Source organism: Podarcis filfolensis, assembly GCF_964270895.1.
Source record: "Podarcis filfolensis genome assembly, chromosome: 17".
In the NCBI taxonomy this organism is placed as follows: Eukaryota; Metazoa; Chordata; class Lepidosauria; order Squamata; family Lacertidae; genus Podarcis; species Podarcis filfolensis.
In genome coordinates, this window is record NC_139621.1 from 3,423,615 (window position 1) to 3,443,827 (window position 20,213).

The 20,213-nt window shown below is 45.0% G+C and overlaps 1 protein-coding gene across 3 annotated transcripts in view; it reads left to right on the forward strand.

Annotated features, from left to right (window-relative positions):
• Positions 1 to 1,545: 1,545 nt before the first annotated feature.
• Positions 1,546 to 20,213, forward strand: part of LOC310752306 (uncharacterized protein) — a 34,131-nt gene continuing 15,463 nt past the window's right edge. Inside the window, exons 1-4 of one of the 3 annotated variants that reach the window (XM_083592387.1) lie at positions 1,555 to 1,644; positions 11,802 to 12,068; positions 16,450 to 16,758; positions 17,987 to 19,162. In XM_083592387.1, the coding sequence (XP_083448513.1) occupies positions 11,870 to 12,068; positions 16,450 to 16,758; positions 17,987 to 19,162 (1,684 nt within the window). In that variant the 5' untranslated portion in view covers positions 1,555 to 1,644; positions 11,802 to 11,869. Of the gene's footprint in view, positions 1,645 to 11,750; positions 12,069 to 16,449; positions 16,759 to 17,986; positions 19,163 to 20,213 lie in introns of those variants that run through there. The other 2 variants (XM_083592388.1, XM_083592386.1) reach the window with 2 other exon arrangements.

Genomic DNA, 20,213 nt, shown 5'->3' on the forward strand with positions numbered 1-20,213 from the left:
AGGTGACTTAAATCTGAGTAAGAGCACTCAGGATTTGCTGTTTATTATTCATGTTTATATTCTGCTGCACAGTTTTTAACAGATCCCTCAGGATGGCCTACAACATAAAAACTCAGAAGATATACAGTTACATCAATAACATTTCACTTATTAAAAACAGGAAAGCAGAAGTATAACAAAACCGTAGCAGCTACAGACTTTCCCACTGCAGTCACAATATGGTCTGAAGTGGACGGGGGTTTAAATTCCACATGCTTTCTTAGCTAAAGCAATATTCACGCATTTCCTGGGAACCATAACCAAACAGGCCCATCACACGTCACCGGGGAATTTCATGGGGCAGACATCACCCTAGAAAAGGCTCGGCCACTTTGCCAGCCAACCTAAAATCCAACAATTCAAGTCAGGCACGCGGTGAAGGCCCCACCTGAGAACATCAGTGCACTTGGATGGGGAAAGGAGTATCAAACCCCAAACATTTAGGGCTTTAAATATTAAAACCAGCACTTTTCAGTTATGCCTGGGATCCAGTTGGGAGGCAGTGCAGTTCTCTCAACACAAGTGCAATTTAAAGTACAATTCTAGCCTCACTAAGAGCTCGTTCACACTGGACTTCACTGTGTGTTAGCAGCTGTTTGCATTTCCATTAAATTCACATAATCCACATGATGCTACCCTCAAACAACACCAAATTTGATTCCTTTCCCATACAAATTTGTGTTTACCCAATATGTGGATAATCCAATTTGATGTGGACAAATGGGCTCTGAAGCACTCCAGATGATTTTTCCAGAGTTTTGGATGGGTAGATCAGTTGCCAGCTTCTCTTATCATTGACTGGTATGGAGCTATGGACTCAAATGCATACATTTTAGCATATGAAAAACAGAGCAGCATACATATAGATTTGTGCACAGATATATTCTTAATAATGGATGTTAATGGATGGATGTTACTGGCTGCTACATGCCATGTTGAGCCTAGCTTCTGCAGTGCTGCTGGCAGACCAAATATTTGTACTGTCCAAGGGAGAGCAGCCTGGCAGAGAGATGTAGAGGGGAGAGGAGTGCATTGTATAAAAAATCGCCCCCCCCCCCATTTTTCCAGGATTCAGTAAACTAGTTCCTTGGCCTGTTCTATCCTTGGTGGAGGAGATAGCCCATTCTTCCTCTTCTTCTTCTTCTGACTGATGTCTTATCTCACAAGCCAAGCTTGGGAAGTCGTCCAAGCTAGAAGTTCAGAATGTCCCATGCTGAGCCTGGGGTGGTGTCTTGTGTGCCATGAATTTATTTGGACAAAATTACATAAAATGTTTTGTTTTTTATAAGCAGCCTTCTCAGGGGGTCAGGGAGCGGGTGGTGTCATAATGGGAACCAGCCGCTTGGGCTGAGGGAAAGATGGTTTCTATCAGTAGAATGAGGCCAGGTTGAATGAAAACAGGAAAGGGGAGGGAAACACATCAGCAGCCCTTCTGGAATAAAGAATGGTAATAAACTTTACCTCTCTATTTATCGGTCTTCCCATCTTCTTGCTCCCAAAGCTGCATCACCACATGTAAGAGGACCAGGAGCTGCTGACTGAAGCCATGTGTTCACTAGGCAGGGATGAGCCTTGGAGAGGAAATCTGGGCAGACAGCTGTACAGGTGGGCAGATAAATTGTTCCTATAAGGGGGACTTGCAATAAAATTTTGCAGCATACAGTCACTAAGTGGCATGCTTCTGTTTTATGGCTATAACTGGCTCCTCAGGACTTGGGGTCATATTTAAGGTACGGGAAAAGTAATAGTGATACCTTTCCCCAAACCTAAATATCTTACTCATATTAAGGTTCTAAAATGCATAGACAACTTCACAAGTATAGGAGGTTCCCCAGTTCAGTCATCCACACTCCAAACTTGTGGAGAGCACCTGGAAAAAGATGCTGAGATTACTAAACCCCAGCTTGGGTTTCTTAAAAGCAAGTCATGCTAGATGACTCTAATCTCTCTCTCTCTCTCTCTCTCTCTCTCTCTCTCTCTCTCTCTCTCTCTCTCGTTCATTACAAGCTTGGTGGATCAGGGGAATGCTGTGGACATAGTGTATCTTGACAAAGGCTTTGACGAAGTTCCCCATGATATTCTTGTGGAGAAGCTAGTAAAATGTGGGCTGGACAAGGTAACTGTTGGGTGGATTTGTAGCTGGTTGACTGACTGAACACAAAGAGTGTTTGCTAATAGTTCCTTGTCATCCTGGAAATAAGTGACAAGTGGGGTGCCACAGGGTTCTGTCCTGGGCCCATTGTTGTTCAACATCTTTATAAATGACATGGATTAAGGCATTGGGGGGATGCTCCTCAAATTGGCAGATGACCCCAAACTGGGAGGGGTAGCCAATGCTGCAGAAGACGGAATCAGGATTCAAAATGACCTTAAAAGATTGGAGAATTGGGCCATACTAACAAAAGGAATTTCAGTAGGAACAAATGTAAGCTTCTACACTTAGGCGGGAAGAACCAGATAAACAAATATAAGATGGGGGACACCTGGCTTGACAGTAGTAGTACATTAAAAGGATCAAGGGGTCTTAGTAGACCACAAGCTCAACGTGAATCAACAGGGTGATGCAGCAACGAGTCACCTGGCTCCCACAAGATCACAGCCCCAAAATATGTGTGCTCCAGTTTTCCTCTGGGCATGTTGGAGAGTATGCTTTAGGCTATCAACATTCTGGTGACATACACAATGCACATTTACAGCACATGGCTTCACCCCAAGAATCCTGGGAACTACTTTGCTTAGGGTGCTGAGAATTGTAATAATAATATTACTAATAAATTTTTATTTATACCCCGCCCTCCCCAGCCAAGACCGGGCTCAGGGCAGCTAACAACCATTAATAAAAACAAGTTGATTAAAATACAATTTTTTTAAAAATAAAAAATATAACATTAAAGCATTAGGATGTAGCCTCTTCACCGGAGGAGAAAGGAAAAAGCTACACATGTAGCTCTCTATTGGTTAATTGATTATTTAAAGAAGGTGGATATGCAGCATCTGTGAACACACAGGTTTCTGTCACACAGGTTAGAATAACAGAATCATAGAACTGTAGAGTTGGACCCCCTCAGAGTCATGTTGTCCAACCCCTGCAATGTAGGAATCTAAAAAAATGTAGTATAAACACTGACAACTGGGAAACACTGGCCTGCGAGCGCTCCAGTTGGAGAACAGCCTTGACCAAAGGTGTCATGGGCTTTGAAGACACTTGAACTCAGGACACAAGGGAGAAATGTGCTAAGGGGAAGGCACACTTGGCAAATCCACACTGGGATCAACTCCCACCCGGAAACCAATGTCCCCACTGTGGAAGGACGTGTGGATCCAGAATTGGACTCCACAGTCACCTACGGACTCATTGTTAAAACCATGTTTATGGAAGACCATCTTACTCAGCTACGAGGGATCGCCAAAGAGAGAGATGTAGGACTGTCAACTAAATGCCTTCCCACCTCTTTTCCTGTCTTGGGCTGCGGCTCCCTCCTTGCATTCTTTATCCAGTTTTCACCAGGTTGGCCACTGCTTTCCTTTTGGGTGAAAACAGAGTAGGTGTCGAGCAGTTCCACCGTCTTTCTGTCACCCAACAGCATGTCTCCATCTTCTCCACGGAAAGGACCTGTTAGCTTGCTTGTTCTCTTGCTTCAAGCATAGCCAAAGAAACCTCTTAAAATTATTTTTAACCTCTCTTGCAAGCCTGAGTTCATTCTGAACTTTGGCTGATCTGACCTTCTCCCTGCAACTCTTGGTTACTTGTATATACTCTACTCTCGCAATTTTCCCTTTCTTCCATTTCTGATACATGCCCTTCTTAAATCTCATCTCATCTCTAAGCTCCTTAAGCAGTCATACTGGTTTCTTTAGGTGCCTCTCACTTTTTCTTCTTCTTGGAATTGTCTGCTTTTGTGACTTCAATATTTCACCTTTAAGAAACTCTGATCCATCTTGGACCCTCTTCTCTCTGAGTATTTCTGACTATGGGATTTCACTGAGTAGTTCCTTAAGCTTTTTGAAATTAGCCTTTGTTTTGACCTTTGCTGTTCATAAAATGTCATTTTCTATGTAGACATCTCTATGTCTAGGTGTCCCCATTTCATTTCAACAATGGCCAAGCATGCAAAAGGAAGGGAGATAGTAGTAATGGGGGACTTCAATTACCCGGATATTTGTTGGATGTCAAACTCAGCCAAGAGCATAAGGTCAAACAGATTCCTCACTGGCCTTGCAGACAACTTCATTGTCCAGAAAGTGGGAGAAGCAACAAGAGGAACAGCCATTTTAGATCTGGTCCTAACCAATGTTGATGACCTGGTTAGTGGGGTAGAAGTGGAAGGATCATTAGGCGCGAGTGATCATGCTCTTCTGAAGTTTACTATACAGTGGAAAGGAGCAGCCAAGCACACTAGGACTCAATTTCTTGACTTTAAGAAAGCCGACTTCATAAAACTTAGGGAAGTGCTGGGTGAGATCCCATGGACAGTAATACTAAAAGGAAAGGGAGTTCATGATGGCTGGGAGTTTGTTAAGAGGGAGATAGTAAAAGCACAACTTCAGGCAATACCAATGAGACGGAAACATGGAAGGTGCCTAAAGAAGCCAGGGTGGCTATCTAAAGACCTTTTAACTGAGTTAAGATTAAAAAAGGATGTGTACAAAAAATGGAAAAGGGGGGAAACCACCAAAGAGGAATTCAAACAAATAGCCAGCACGTGTAGACACAAAGTCAGAAAAGCTAAAGCACAGAATGAACTCAGGCTTGCTAGAGAGGTTAAAAGCAACAAAAAAGGCTTTTATGGGTATGTTCGTAGCAAAAGGAAGAACAAAGAAACAGTGGGGTCACTCAGAGGAGAAGATGGTGAAATGCAAACAGGGGACACAGAAAGGGCTGAACTCCTCAATGCCTTCTTTGCCTCAGTCTTCTCCGATAAAGAAAACAATGCCCGACCTGAAGAATTTGGAGCAAATGATTCAGCAGAGGAAACACAGCCCAGAATAACTAAGGAGATAGTACAAGAATACTTGGCTAGTCTAGATGTATTCAAGTCTCCAGGGCCAGATGAACTACATCCAAGAGTATTAAAAGAACTGGCAGATGTGATCTCAGAACCACTGGCAGTCATCTTTGAGAATTCCTGGAGAACGGGCGAAGTCCCAGCAGACTGGAGAAGGGCAAATGTTGTCCCTATTTTCAAAAAGGGGAAAAGAGAGGACCCAAATAATTACCGCCCAGTCAGTCTGACATCAATACCAGGGAAGATTCTGGAGCAGATCATTAAGCAAACAGTCTGTGAACACCTAGAAAGGAATGCTGTGATCACCAATAGTCAGCATGGATTTCTGAAAAATAAGTCATGTCAGACTAACCTGATCTCGTTTTTTGACAGAATTACAAGCCTGGTAGATGAAGGGAACGCAGTGGATGTAGCCTACCTTGATTTCAGCAAGGCATTTGACAAGGTGCCCCATGATATTCTTGTAAAGAAGCTGATAAAATGCGGTCTTGACTATGCTACCACTCAGTGGATTTGTAACTGGCTGACTGACCGAACCCAAAGGGTGCTCATCAATGGTTCCTCTTCATCCTGGAGAAGAGTGACTAGTGGGGTGCCACAGGGTTCTGTCTTGGGCCCGGTCTTATTCAACATCTTTATCAATGACTTGGATGATGGACTCAAGGGCATCCTGATCAAATTTGCAGATGACACCAAACTGGGAGGGGTGGCTAACACCCCAGAGGACAGGATCACACTTCAAAACGACCTTGACAGATTAGAGAACTGGGCCAAAACAAACAAGATGAATTTTAACAGGGAGAAATGTGAAGTATTGCACTTGGGCAAAAAAATGAGAGGCACAAATACAAGATGGGTGACACCTGGCTTGAGAGCACTACATGTGAAAAGGATCTAGGAGTCTTGGTTGACCACAAACTTGACATGAGCCAACAGTGTGACGCGGCAGCTAAAAAAGCCAATGCAATTCTGGGCTGCATCAATAGGAGTATAGCATCTAGATCAAGGGAAGTAATAGTGCCACTGTATTCTGCTCTGGTCAGACCTCACCTGGAGTACTGTGTCCAGTTCTGGGCACCACAGTTCAAGAAGGACACTGACAAACTGGAACGTGTCCAGAGGAGGGCAACCAAAATGGTCAAAGGCCTGGAAACGATGCCTTATGAGGAACGGCTAAGGGAGCTGGGCATGTTTAGCCTGGAGAAGAGGAGGTTAAGGGGTGATATGATAGCCATGTTCAAATATATAAAAGGATGTCATATAGAGGAGGGAGAAAGGTTGTTTTCTGCTGCTCCAGAGAAGCGGACACGGAGCAATGGATCCAAACTACAAGAAAGAAGATTCCACCTAAACATTAGGAAGAACTTCCTGACAGTAAGAGCTGTTCGACAGTGGAATTTGCTGCCAAGGAGTGTGGTGGAGTCTCCTTCTTTGGAGGTCTTTAAGCAGAGGCTTGACAACCATATGTCAGGAGTGCTCTGATGGTGTTTCCTGCTTGGCAGGGGGTTGGACTCGATGGCCCTTGTGGTCTCTTCCAACTCTATGATTCTATGATTCTATGTCAGTTCACTATAGGAGGGAATTAAGGTACATTCACGAATTGTCAAGTACTTAATAGCATGTTTGTTAGGAAAAGTGCTGGTTAATAGCCCTGAATTGCAGGCTTATTAATAACACTTAATAAGTGCTGGCACTGAAATCATGAGACTGGCTCAGAACAAATGAGATGTTTTAAAAACAAAGCCAAGCTTTGATTGGTGTAGTAATTTATTAGAAAAATAAAACAAGTGTAACACAAGGGCAGCAATGATATGCACAGTTAATATGTGTAAACTCCACGACATAGCAGAACCATTTCTGAGCAAACAAGCAATAAATAAATGAATGAAGAATTCTGCTACTAGATCATTCAAGTTTTTTGCCAAGAGAAGTTGAATTCCTGTATTAAATATATAAATTGGGCATGTATTTGTAATTCATATTAACTTGTCTAATTTATTCAGGGTTGTTTCCCTAGTTAGGGGGTGGAGCAGGGACTGAAGGACACTGAAGCCCCACTACTGGGAATATTATAATTTTTTTTAAATAATTTTTATTAACTGGCCAATCACATCAAATTAAATCACATCACATAAATTCCAAATTACAAAGCCAAATTTTTAAATTTTGTTGGGGGAACCCATACTTCAAGATCCAAAGGGGGATTCAAATCATCTTCTTATTACTGCGTTAGTGTCCAAATCAGTCCCAATCAGTCCAGACAAAGCTCATAATTCTATCCAGTCTTATCTTGGTGTTTCCACATCATATCTTGTTCATATAATTTCTCTTTTTCTTTTACGATCTCTTCTGTTAGTCTCCTTAAGCCAATAAGCAAATATAATAATCCTGTGTGAATTTCCCGTTCTTCCAATCTAAGTCCAGATGGTTTCCATATATCTCCTTCGTAGATAACATCACTCTTTCCATCATAAATCAGGCATTTTTCGCTCTTAAGTCCCACAGAGAAGTTAATCCACGATATGTAAACAGCTCTATTTCTCTCTTTCTCCTCCCAGACCCAAGAGCTCCAACAATGCCTCCCAAGATGGCGACGGCATTTTTAACTGCGTCATTCCAAAACTCTTAACTTTCCAGTTTCGTCTTGAAACATTGCTTTGGTTCGAAAGTTTATCTCCACACAGCCTTAAATCACAGCTTAAGTCCTTAAAGTTCTAACTCATTAGGGGAGGGGATTCTTGTTAATCACATAAAGAGGAAAGAAAAGTTTTTCCCCCCTCCCCCCTCAGTCATTTGCAATACCGTATCTTGACGTATCTTCTCATATTTTGTTCTTGCCTTGTTATCAGAGATCTCTTCTGTCAGCAGTCTTTACTCCCCCTTTTTCCTTGAAGTATGTGCAATTTATCTCGTCCAAATTGTTTCTTTTGAAGATTCTTGCAAACTAGAGGCGCGGATCAGGGACGGCGTCCAGGAGTGCCGGAGTCCCACAGGAGGGCTTTGTGCCTAGTGCCCCCACCCCCACAAATTCGGGGGTGGTATAGGGCACAGCAGGCAAGGGCCGTCCCCCCCATAATCCTGGGGGGGTTAAGGAGGCTAATTACCCCCATCATAGCCTCCAAATTACCTCGTGTGGGTCGGAGAGATGTTATTGTCAGCCATCTTCCGATGCGCCACCTAGTGGCCCCCCCACTACTGGGAATATTAGGCCAAATGTCCTCTCCAGTTTGCATCCAGTAGACTCCCACTGCTGTACACATGATGTTAGCCACAATTCATTTTTATCCTGCTGTTTCTTATGAAATACTGTGTTTTGATTGCATTTCCCCCCAAACCAGCTTCAATCCAAATTGAGAGAAATAATGACTTACTGTACATGTGTTTTAAGCTGGTAATGTGTATACAGGCTTTTTCAGCCACTCTCCTGTTTCAAAGGCTTTAGCAGATAACTGCATTTCAAGAATAGAGAGATGCTTTTTCAAGCAAGAAATCTAAAATTATTGGGAATATGATTTCTGTGCATTTTTCTGCATTCCTGTGGAATTGTAGCACGTGCATAATTATGATTTTGACTTTTTCAGTCTTTTTCTTCTGAAGGCTGGATTCTACAGCACACGCACTCACTGCAGGCATATTTCAATATTCTCTTTCATTAGAGGGGCAGATCTGGAAGATCTCTTTTTAAATGAGCATTTAATGCATTTCCATATTGCAACTTCATAGTTTTAATGGCTGCGCCTATGAAGCAGTTTCAGCCGAAATGAGCAAGCAGCGATGTGCATCACCATAACTCCAGCACCATCCTAATCCTGGTCGCTAGTGGCAGATAATGATTAGCTGTTGTACACCAGTGCACACACGCAGCTGTTGCCAGACCTGTCACCATCTCTTCCAAAGATCTGAGAAAGGCACAGCTCCTTCAGTGCTACGGTGACTCATAGGATTGAAACATTTGTAGTAATTTTTTAAAAAATGGCAACCAGAGTTGGAGAAAGATGATCAATTTCAAGGGCCAATTGGATGTGATGCAAGAGATTCCTTAATATGGTCAATTGCAGCCCTTAAATTCAGACTGTGACTGTGACTCTGTGTGCGTGTGTGTAGAGGGTTTAACCCTTTCCTCCATAGAACAGTTTTCTGATTGATATTACACCAAAGCTGCAACTTGCCCTGTGAGGCAAAACATATTGATATCAAAGTAGGATATTTTTATGAGTTTCCCAACAGATTTCTGTGAAAAGGGTTCTCAGTATGGATTGTCCCAAGGGCCAAGGATATATCTGACCAGAGTCTCCAATTTTGATGGAAACTGTGAAGAGCTGGTGTTCTGGTGACATGACTCTATGGGAGCTAAGAAGTCTAGGTAATAGCTGGTAGGCATGACTCATCTGCATTTCACACACTCACATGCAGCCAGGGGAAAGGGGTAAGGTGTCTCTGTCTGAAAAAGAGCAGTAGGGCTGAGCAAAAATGACCTCCTAAAATTATTTCCACTAAAATGGCAGCTGGGTGGAGTCGGCAGTCAAATATTTTGCAGTGGAGAAAAGATCTTTACCAACAGGTCAGGATAATATTGAAAAAGATGATTTCAAAATAATTTGATGTCCCAAAATATTCCTGGAGAAACCCCATCATGTCTAGTTTAGACCTGAGAAAAACTACTCTTTCTCCCAGCTTCAGGTACAGCTTTTTATGGGAAGTACCACTTCAGGCTATAAATAAAAGAATGCGACATTTGTAAACCATAGACAATATTCTCCTTGTTTCACCCCAAATCAACCCTGTGTGGAGGCACATGCCACTTCAAACCAATAATGGCAAAACTAACGGAACACATTTATGAAAGATGAGGAAGTCATGGGTAGACTGAGGCAGAAGGAAGCAAATAATACTGGTCGCAAAGAAGACAAACACAACATTTAGCCTGTCTGGAGAATCTACCCCTACAGATGAATCATGCCTGCACTGACCAACACACCAACTGGGACGAGACAGGAGAATAGGCAGTAACCCAGTACTTTGCCTTCTCTGCCTGGGATGCGCTGGTGAGAAGCTGGAAATGCAGGCGGCACACACGTCTTTCACATGGGATGATGAAAGTGGAGGTTTTGAAGTAATGGGACTGCCTCTTGCATCATGCGCCCACTTATGTTCAAGCTGCTTTTGCATGGTGAAGCGTGGTGGTTTTTTTTTTTAGAAGATGTTAAACTAATTATATATGCTATATAAGTAAAGGTAAAGGTCCAGTCATGGCCGACTCTGGGGTTGCGGTGCTCATCTCGCTTTATTGACTGAGGGAGCCAGCGCACAGCTTCCGGGTCATGTGGCCAGCATGACTAAGCCACTTCTGGCGAACCAGAGCAGCGCACGGAAACGCCGTTTACCTTCCTGCCGGAGCGGTACCTATTTATCTACTTGCACTTTGATGTGCTTTCGAACTGCTAGGTTGGCAGGAGCAGGGACCGAGCAACGGGAGCTCACCCCATCATGGGGATTCGAACCGCCGACCTTCTGATCAGCAAGCCCTACGCTATCTGGTTTAACCCACAGCACCACCCACGTTCTGCATACATACATACATACATACATACATACATACACATATACACATACACATTGGAAAGCATTAATCTTCATGAAAGCAGATTGGCAGCTATTCAATGTGGAGAAAGAAAGGACAACTGCCCAGCATCCAAACATTGACAAAGACTGCTGCCCCCTCCTCAGGAACCCACATGCCAAATTTGGAAATGGTATCTCAAGATGTGGCCAAACCTATGCCAAAAAAACAGGCCATGTTGCACCAAAGTGATGCTTTTGTCCACCATCTTGACTCAAAATGGCCCCTGGCATCCACACAAGGCTCTGCCCCCCCCCACCTTGGGAACCTTTGTGCTGAGTTTGGCAACAATACTGGACAAACATTTCCCAAATTATGTTGTTGTTGTTATGTTTTTTAAAATAAATAAGATTGTATTCCTTTGTTGTGTGAACAGTTTTATTAACACTTCTGTACACCGCCCTGGAATCTTCTGAAGATCAGTGGTTGCAAAATATTTTAAAGACCCACCCACCCCTTGGGACTAGGTATTGCAGGGAAAGTAGTGGTGACCTGAGTAGGCTGTGGTAAACTTGTCAGTTTGTAACTGAGGTAAGACTGGTAAGCTTCAGAGGAGGAACCTCCAAGACACCCCAGAGAAGGCAGCTTAGAATCCATGGCTTTGAGAGACACAGTGGCCATTCTGAGCCTTATGGTGCCCCCAAACAAAGGGCTCATTCAAGGGAAGCTTCACAACCTGCCCAAATCCCTGAGACCATGTTGGACCCCTGTAGGGCCCTCTGCTGCATCACCAGCCAGCAAAACCCCAGGCCCCTCCGCCAGGCGGATGCTGGTTTCTGTAGTCACAGACCTGGCAGTGTGCTGGGATGGGCCAGCAAGGCCCTGGAGGCGTCAAATCGCCTTCTCTAACAAGAGCCGCTCACGGTTTCTGCACAGTAGCTGGTTGTGTGCATGCACAGAAGTGCCATTCATTGGAGTGAGACCTCGGAGCCTGGCCAGGTGCTAAGAGACAAACTCCCCTGTCTTAGGTGAGCCGGCTCCCCCAACGGACATTAACTGCCAGAACCCCCTTGCTACTGCCAGAGCTTTCCCTCCATTTGCTCCAGTCAAAGCCCTGCTTTCCCCCTCCCTCCCTCCCTCTTCCTCCCCATCGTCAGAGTTGTGGGGATGAAGAATATAAACCTCTCCCTGTACAGGAATATGCGCCGAGTGGTGAAACCAGCCTGGAGCTCTGCAGGCTTGCAGTCTGGAAGGCAGAGGAAGCATGAAGCTCCTTCTCCCTGCTCTCTTTGCCTTGGCTCTGTGGGCTCCCCTTGGCTGGGCTGCCCGGAAAAAACCTGAAAGCCCCAGCAAGGGCTTGAGTTCCTCATCCTCTCCTGCCCTAGATGGGCCAGCCCATCCCGGGAAGCGACGAAAGCAGCAGGCAGCAAGCGAGCTGATCTTGGGGCAGGGTGTGGCGGAAGGTGAGTCAGGGGGAGGCCGTGTGGGTGGTGGAACTGCATCAGGGAGGGGCTTCCAAAGGGGCGTGGTTGAAAAGTGAAGCAGTGGGGACATGAAGCGGGCCGCCATGCAGACTACCACAAAATAGTGAAATGTACCAAACTGATACAGTCTCTCACCCCTGTGGACACTTGCAGAAAAAAGGCAACCGTGAAGAAGGGAAGCTCAGCTTCAATACTTTGTGCCCTGTTTGTCCAGCCCCGTCCGTCCTGCAGTATGTCAGCCCACATTTACGAATAAGAGTTGTCCCACATGCAGCTGGGATTTTGCAGGCAGGCTCAGCTAGAATCTTACCCCCTGGCCAGAACTGGAGGATGCAAAACCAAAAGAAAACATTCCCACAAGCTGCTTTTGCTTGGAGGGTGGTGGGGTTGGTGGCAGCGCCATTTGTAGTATTGTATATGCTGTAAATGATGTTGTGGACCCTGAATTTGAATGTGTGTACATTGCGCTGCCATGTGAGAATAAGCCCCTTAGCAAGTGGCGTATGGCAGCAACTGGAGCCATTTGGCAAAACTACATGTGAGCCTCTTGGCTATGGCTATGCTAATGAGCCCCAGGCAAACCAAAATGTAATCTAGGGCCCAGATAACAAACATCTGGGGACAAATATGTTCCTTAAGCCGTCAGTTGTTTTTCCTGGGGTAAAAGGACGCACATTTCCCCACATTTTTTCAGTATACATTTATGCACGGAGCTAGCCTCTGCTCAACATTTATGGTTACTTCCACACTGGTATCTGAAATTGCCACCCTTTGTTCACATACTTTTAATGGAGAGAAGAAATTATGATGTTGTCAAATCATTGTAGTCCATTGGTTTCTGTGTTATTCTCCTGTAATTTGCAGACTTGGTATATGTGTGTGTTTTGGGGGGTTGTCTCCACAGACTGTTGAAGCTTTTCAGGACTACTGCAGCTTTAAAGTTCCAGTTTGCAGGTCCTCCCCATATTATTGCTTCCTGTTTATTCCGTCTGGAGGGTTACTGCTGAATAACATCTCTTAGGCTGCAATCCAACACATGCTTTAGACTCTGTAAGATGGACATCAAAGTAAATAGGTTTAGACTGTTAATTGCCCAGTGTTGTGTTCTGATCATGGATGTGGTGGTCGTCTTTAAGTACTTGGTTTTTGTTTTTAAAAAATAACAGTATAATAACACTGTTTAGTATAAAAAAGTAAAAGAGCAAGAAAACCAGTAATCAAAGCCTCTCTATCAAACAGGAAGAGAAACGGCAGCAGGGACAATTAATTGAGGTTATTCAATCACCAACAATCCTCCAGTCAACAGAAAGAAATAACATGGGCAGGATTTTCATTTTACATGGGCAAGGACATTTTCTGACTAAAACTTTTTGCCAGCAAACATTGTCGAAAGATTTTAGCTATGGTATATATTGTTTAACAATGGTATTATATTGCTACATGCCACCCCACTCTCTGAGCGGAGTTAGATTTCAGGCTCCAGGTGCTTATAACAGCGGAGACTGTGATGTCTTTATGAGATGTGGTTTATTTACTCACATATACAGTCTGAGCCTCCGATGGAGGGGCTCCCAGCATCATACTCCAGGAGGGTTTTGTGTCTCCCATTCCTGCAGCCTCAGATTCAAAGTGTCCCCTCACATTGTGCTCTGACCCCCCCCCCCAGCCCTTCAGCATGTTGCTGCTTGCAAACTGCAGCTGTATTTCCTCCTGCTTACATCATACCCAACTGCAATCCTGAAACGTCTTCCTCCTAAAAACTCTGGCATTGTCTTCTGCTAACTACCCGGAGCCCAGGGCAGGGCTCCACCCATTTGCTGGCTGATGGCTTATCCCCCCTGTCCTTGTTCTCTGTTAAGGACTTATACTTAGAGGCCATCATCAGGCTGGCCTGTATTTTCACACTGCTCAATTCAGCACCTGGCAGCCCATCTTACGACTCCAAGCACTGATCAAACTCCAAGACCCACCAGACCCAGGAGTTTAGGGGAGTCAAGGCACCCACAAACTAATGCCAATATAATGCTATGCAGAACTTCTGCTTTAATTCCACTTCCAGTTAATATGGAAAGGCAATTCTTGGCAGTTAGCAGTTCTAAAGGACTCCAGCAGCAAATCAACTTAGAAATACAGCCTGAAAGAGCAGTTGTGATTCAGCAGTCATTCATTCAAAGTCAAAAAAAAGTGTGGTCTTGTGTATGTGTCCTCTGGCAAGGGCTGACCCAGATTTTTTGATGGATAGCCCCAAGAATCAGCAGAAAATATTCTGTTGATGTGCACAGTGAACTCAGCAAACAAAGTCACAGCATTCATCATGTTATGCTTCACCCAGGTTCGACTTGACCCAGACTGCAGTAGCTCCACTGAGAGTATAGAATAAATTAATATTATATGGACCTTTCTAATCCATTTGGAAGGGTGGTCCTGATTGTGCCCCAAAGCGAGCAAGAAGCCAGTGCAGATGAGCAAAAACTGGAGTAATATGTCCTTGCAAGCAACTGGGTTGCAGAATTCTACACCAGCTGAAGCTTCCAAAATAGAATAGTGCTTCAGGTTAAGAACTTTGCTTCAGGATGAGAACAGAAATCGTGCTCCGGCGGCGCGGCGGCAGCGGGAGGCCTCACTAGCTAAAGTGGTGCTTCAGGTTAAGAACAGTTTCAGGTTAAGAACGGACCTCCAGAACAAAATTATGTTCTTAACCTGAGGTACCACTGTATACCAATGTGAGAGAGTGTGTGCACCAGGAAAAACTTAGTGGTTAAAATGTAGCCAGAAATTGGGGTGGATGGGAAAAGAGGTATTCTGTTAATCTGGCCTTCTTGCTGTTTGAGACATGGTGGAGAAATGCACTGAAAAGTGTGGGCTGAACAAATGACTAATAGCAGATGAGGATGAATGCAAGACAAATGCTCAGTGGCAGACAAACTAACCCCAGGATGAACTTTCAAGAAATAGGTTGCCCAAACTCTGTTTGGAGCCCTTGCTTGTTCCCACAAGCTCAAACTGTATACATGTAACTAACACATTGTCACAAAAATGCTGTCAGTCTCAAGTATTCACCTTCTGCATAAGGAAATTAGCTGTGTCATGGCTGTCCTTGGAACTCCCTACCACTTGGAGAACCAAGAAACTGTGAATATCGAAGGAATGTCTACATCTGCACTATGCATTTAAAGCCCGGTCACCTCGATTCTATCTTGTCTAGCCCTAAATTCCGATCCGATCCATGATCCTGTTTCCCACGGTGGACAGTGAGATGCCTCCTAGGAAGTCAACAAGCCAGACATAAAGGCAATGCAGCCGCCTTCTCCCAGTGGCTGGTTTTGACGGACAGATTTATTCTCAAGGAATAAGCCTAATTCTCTTCTGAAGCCATCCAGGTTAATGATCATCACCACATATTGATCATCACCCATGCATTTTTCTGCCATATTCCTTATCAAAGAAATTATGGTCTTTTGGGGAAGTGGGTTTGTTTGTGTGAGACCTCCCAATCAACTGTAAATGTGTGATTGGCCAGTGTGTCACTGAATCCCACCCAAAACAATCGGCCACCTGGAAGTGCCCAGAGAGAAAATCTTTTCTCTGGGGACTTGCTCACACAGACTTCCTTTTGTGCAGAGTTCCAAGGAACAGGTCCAGGCTTTAAAGCTTCATGTCCAAGTATTTTGTATTTTATCTCGGCGTTTTCCCCAGGAAAACCTGCATTTTACCACTGAATCGGCGCAAATGGAAATCAGGTTTTCCACAGATGGTCATTTGCTCCAATTCAGCAGTCAAACGTGGGCTTTCCCAGGGAAAGCTGTGGGGCAAACACAAAACTGCTTGGTCAGGGAACTTTAAAGCCTGGACCTGTGCCTGGAAAGCAGGGTGCCAAAGGAAGTCTGGATGAGCCCTGCACCCCTCATCACATTAGAACCCAGGGCCAGGTTTCACCACCCTGCTGCAGTACTCCCAAGGGAAGCACATTGATTTTCTGGTAGGACTTATTGGCAGCCACTGACGCACATGGGAGGAGAAAGGAAATGCCCTCAGGGACACCACAGGTGTAGCACCTTGACCTGCTTCTTGCCCCTAATGATCCCAGGCCTTAGGGGGCAAATCCGATCCTATCTGCTATCTGCGGGAGGCAGTGGAAGACAGGAGTGCCTGGCGTGCTCTGGTCCATGGGGTCACGAACAGTCGGACACGACTAAACGACTAAACAACAAAAAAATGCAGACTTAGGTCCTGTTTCCTGGTCACTCTGATGAGGCATAATTTTAGAAGCTATTACATAGGTAGGCAGGATGTGCATTTTTCAAATCCTAAGTAAATAACCGAGGTGTCGTGGTTTCTGTTTCCCCTTTCGAATTTGCAGAGACCCTCAAATCTGTAGCCAATGTAGAGAGTGTTGCAGGAGAAAAGGGCTTGCGCCAGAAAGGTGAAAAGCCTTCAATCCTGAAGAACAGTGTCTTGAGGAGGAAGGAGGCTGCGCTCCCCAAGTACCTGAATGGCCAAAATCTGGGGCAGGGAGGTGTGCCGAAGAAGTTGTCCAAATTTGGAAAGAAGGTATTGGGCACAAAGAGAGCAGAGACTGCCAGCAGCAGCATGGGTGCAAAACCAGAATCCGCTGCCCCTGCGACAAACCTCAGCCTGACCCAGGCGGGCAGTATGTACCCTCAGAAAGGTATGAACAAGAGTGGGAATAAAGGGATGAAGTCCATCCCGTGAATAAGCTTGGACCAGTTTCATTTTTCAGCTTGCCTACCAGTTTTAGGCTGCAATTCCAAGAATGCTTACTAGGAAGTAAGTCCTGCGAAACTCAGTGGGCCTTACTTCTGAGTAAGGCTTTGTGTGCAGCATACATTTAGAGCAGACACACCCTGCAAAGAGTCCTGGGAACTGTAGTTCACTCCTCACAGAGCTACTATATCTAGTGCCCTTAACAAACTACTTCTAATTGTGGGAATTAGACTTGTAGCTCCCATTTGCAGAGTATGCAGAAGGCAGCCCTGGGCTGTTTGACTCTTTAGTTCTCTTTTCCCTCCTATAAAAACTACGCAATACACTCTCTTTTAAAGTTTAAAGAACATATGACTTTTACTTAGTGTACTTGCAGTTTCAGATTAAATATACAATACAGGTGGATGTTTCTTTTAGTCACTAAAACATCTCACCTAGATTAAGCTGTTGCAGACTAACAAACATTTACAGACTGACGATACTGACTCTAAGGCAGACAGCAGCACAACACAAGACACCTGCTGCTCTGACTGCTAAGACTCACAAGACTGTGAATAACAGAACCAACGGAAATCCCAAGGTCCTACAGCCCTTTCAAACATCCGCCCTTGACACATGCATTTTGGATGCTAACATCCCACACTAATCTCCGTGGAGGTTAACTGTACAGTTAATACAGGTAGGGTTGATGCTCAGGCTGTCGGGAGCCCCAGAGAAGTGCACTCCTTTGGGACGCTTCCTTTATCAATGGTGTTTATTTGGTAACAGTCGTGGGGAGCTGCAAGGTGCCATTTTTAGCTACCATCAACATAGTGTTGCCAAGGGGCCCTGTGGGAAATGTAAAACGGTGGCATGCAGAAGGCCTCTTCCGAGAGACCTGGCTCCAAGCACAAGGCACCTGCATCTGATAGTGGAGTTCAACATGTGGCTGAGTGGAAGACTGATCTAACCCATGGCTCCCCGTTTGAATGAACAGCTGGGCAAGAGAGAGAGTGAGCCATGCTGCCTTTGTGCAGGGCAACTACCTGGTCAATGGTGCCCCAAGTTAATCAAGGACTGTTAATTAGGTATTGGGCTCCCTGTTAGGTGGGGGTGGAGAGGAGATGGGTCATGTAGGTGCCAAAATGTCTTAGTCTGCTTTGCCTTTCATTGCGCATCTCTTCTCTCTACAGGTTTGATCCATGTAGAGAAAACACCAGTGAGGGAACCTGTTACCCCGCAGAAGGCAAAGGCAAGAAAGGAATATGCTGTCACATCTAGGAATAGTACTCTGATACAGATAGGAAAAGTGCCAGGCCCTTGGCATGGAAATGAAAGCCAGGCACTCTCTAGTCCTACCCACAAAAATCCTGGCAAGGCAAAAGAAGGGAAGGAGCCCAGAATAATCCAAAACAATGCCAGCCGGGCACTGCTGCAGAAGGAGAACATCTCTCCCCACAGGAACACCAGCAAGCCAGCATCAAGAAAGGACCATGGCCCCTTCTTCAGAAATGCCAGTCACACCCCAATGCGGAAAGAGTATAGTGGCCTCACTAGGAATGGCACTCAGGCCCAGGGAGTGAAAGAGCCCAGGCTTCTCCTGAAAAAGGCCAGCAAGGCACAATCAGAGAAAGAACATGGCATTCCGTCGGCAAACACCAGTTGGCCACTGACACGGCAAAAGCAGGGCATCTCCCAGAGAAATGCCAGCCTGGCACAGATGAATAAGCGGCTCAGAGTTGCTCACATAAATGCTAGCCAGGCACTGTCAGGGAAAAGGCTCACCACCCCAAACAGGAATACCAGCTGGGTTGAGGTCAGGAAGGAGCCCACCCTTACCCATAAGAATGCCAGCCAGGCAGCGCCACAGGAAAATCCCAGATTTTCTCACAGGAATGCCAGCCAGGCATTGCCAGGGAAGCAGGATGGCTCCCAGCAAAGGAATACCAGTTGGGCAGAGGTTAACAAGGAGCACAGACCTTCTCACCAGAACGCCAGTTGGGCATTGCCAAGGAAAGACTCCAGTTCTTCCCGCAGAAATGTCAGTCGGTCACTGGCAGGGGCAGAACATGCCATCCTGCACAGGAAAGGTGGACAGGCACGAGCAAGGAATCTGCCTGGTGCCCCCTTCAGAAATGTCACCCAAACTGAGGCTGTGAAAGAGCAAAATGTATCTCATAAAAATGTCTTCAGAGCAGGAGGCACACCAAAATGGCAACCTGCCGTGCCAAAGGAAAGAGATGAGCCCATAATGCCATCCTTGCCTGTGACCTGCCTGCTTTCTGAACATGCCATCGCTTGTGGCAATGCTCGCCTGAAACATGTGCCCAGGCTGAGTGACACTGCGCTCAGAACCCTCTACCTGGCAGGTGAATATCTGAGGCAGGAAAGGGATTTTTCTTCTTCACCAACCTGTGCCTCTCCAGCTTCTCTTTCCTCACCTCATTCCCAGTATAAACACTCTTCTGGGCCCAATAACTGGCTTATCATGCAAACCTATACATGTCTACTCAGAAGTAAACTCCACCGAGCTCAGTAGGACTTACTCCCAAGTAAATGTGTATAGGATTGCAGCCTTGTTCAGTCGATACTCTGCAGTGCGCTCATTATTAATGATCCTGCTTTCGATACTATTTGTGCCTGCAAAGTTTTCAGGTGATCAGACTGTTTAATTTCCAATCAGTGCTGAAATCCTTTTAACTTTTCATACCACAAATGTTTTGGTGTGTTTTTCCTCTTGCTTTTGTTGCACTGTAGCCCCTCTGGACAGCAATAATGTGGTAGCATTGGGGAAACATCACAGAACAAAAAATAAAGCAGGAAAAAATCCACCACTATAATTGTGCGAGGATATGTTGCAGAAGGCACTTGCAGCCAAACACCAGTTTGGAAGGGCCCTTTCTCCCCCTTTTCCAAATGTCTGTGTGGTGGACAGAAGCCAGCTAGATCTGGAATTCCCAAAAGGTTTGTATGCTGCTGGGATCAATATCATGACTTTTGCTCTGACAGGAACCCAAATACAGGGGCCCATCAATGTATCACAGTGGTTTGGAGGTTAGCACTAACCATAGTTTGCCTGCAAACTTGTGGTACTGGGAAGCAGAGACTGGAGGAGAGAATTGGTGCACAGGAAGTGGGAACAGAGGTCATTCAAACCATGGTTATGAGGAGGGAAAAGAGGGAACGAGACTATGAGGATGGAACATAAGGATGATTTAACAGGGAAATAACTATAGACTAACATGGACAAATATGTTACTGAGATTTGATGGGCTATATAGATATACCTGTATGCATAATTTTGTGTCTTATAAGGATCATATGAGGATTATTAATGTGTTTCATTTTCTCTTTCTCTTTAGTTGTTTCTGTTTGATAAATTGTTTTCTATTATTCTCTTTAGTTTGGTTGGAATTTTAT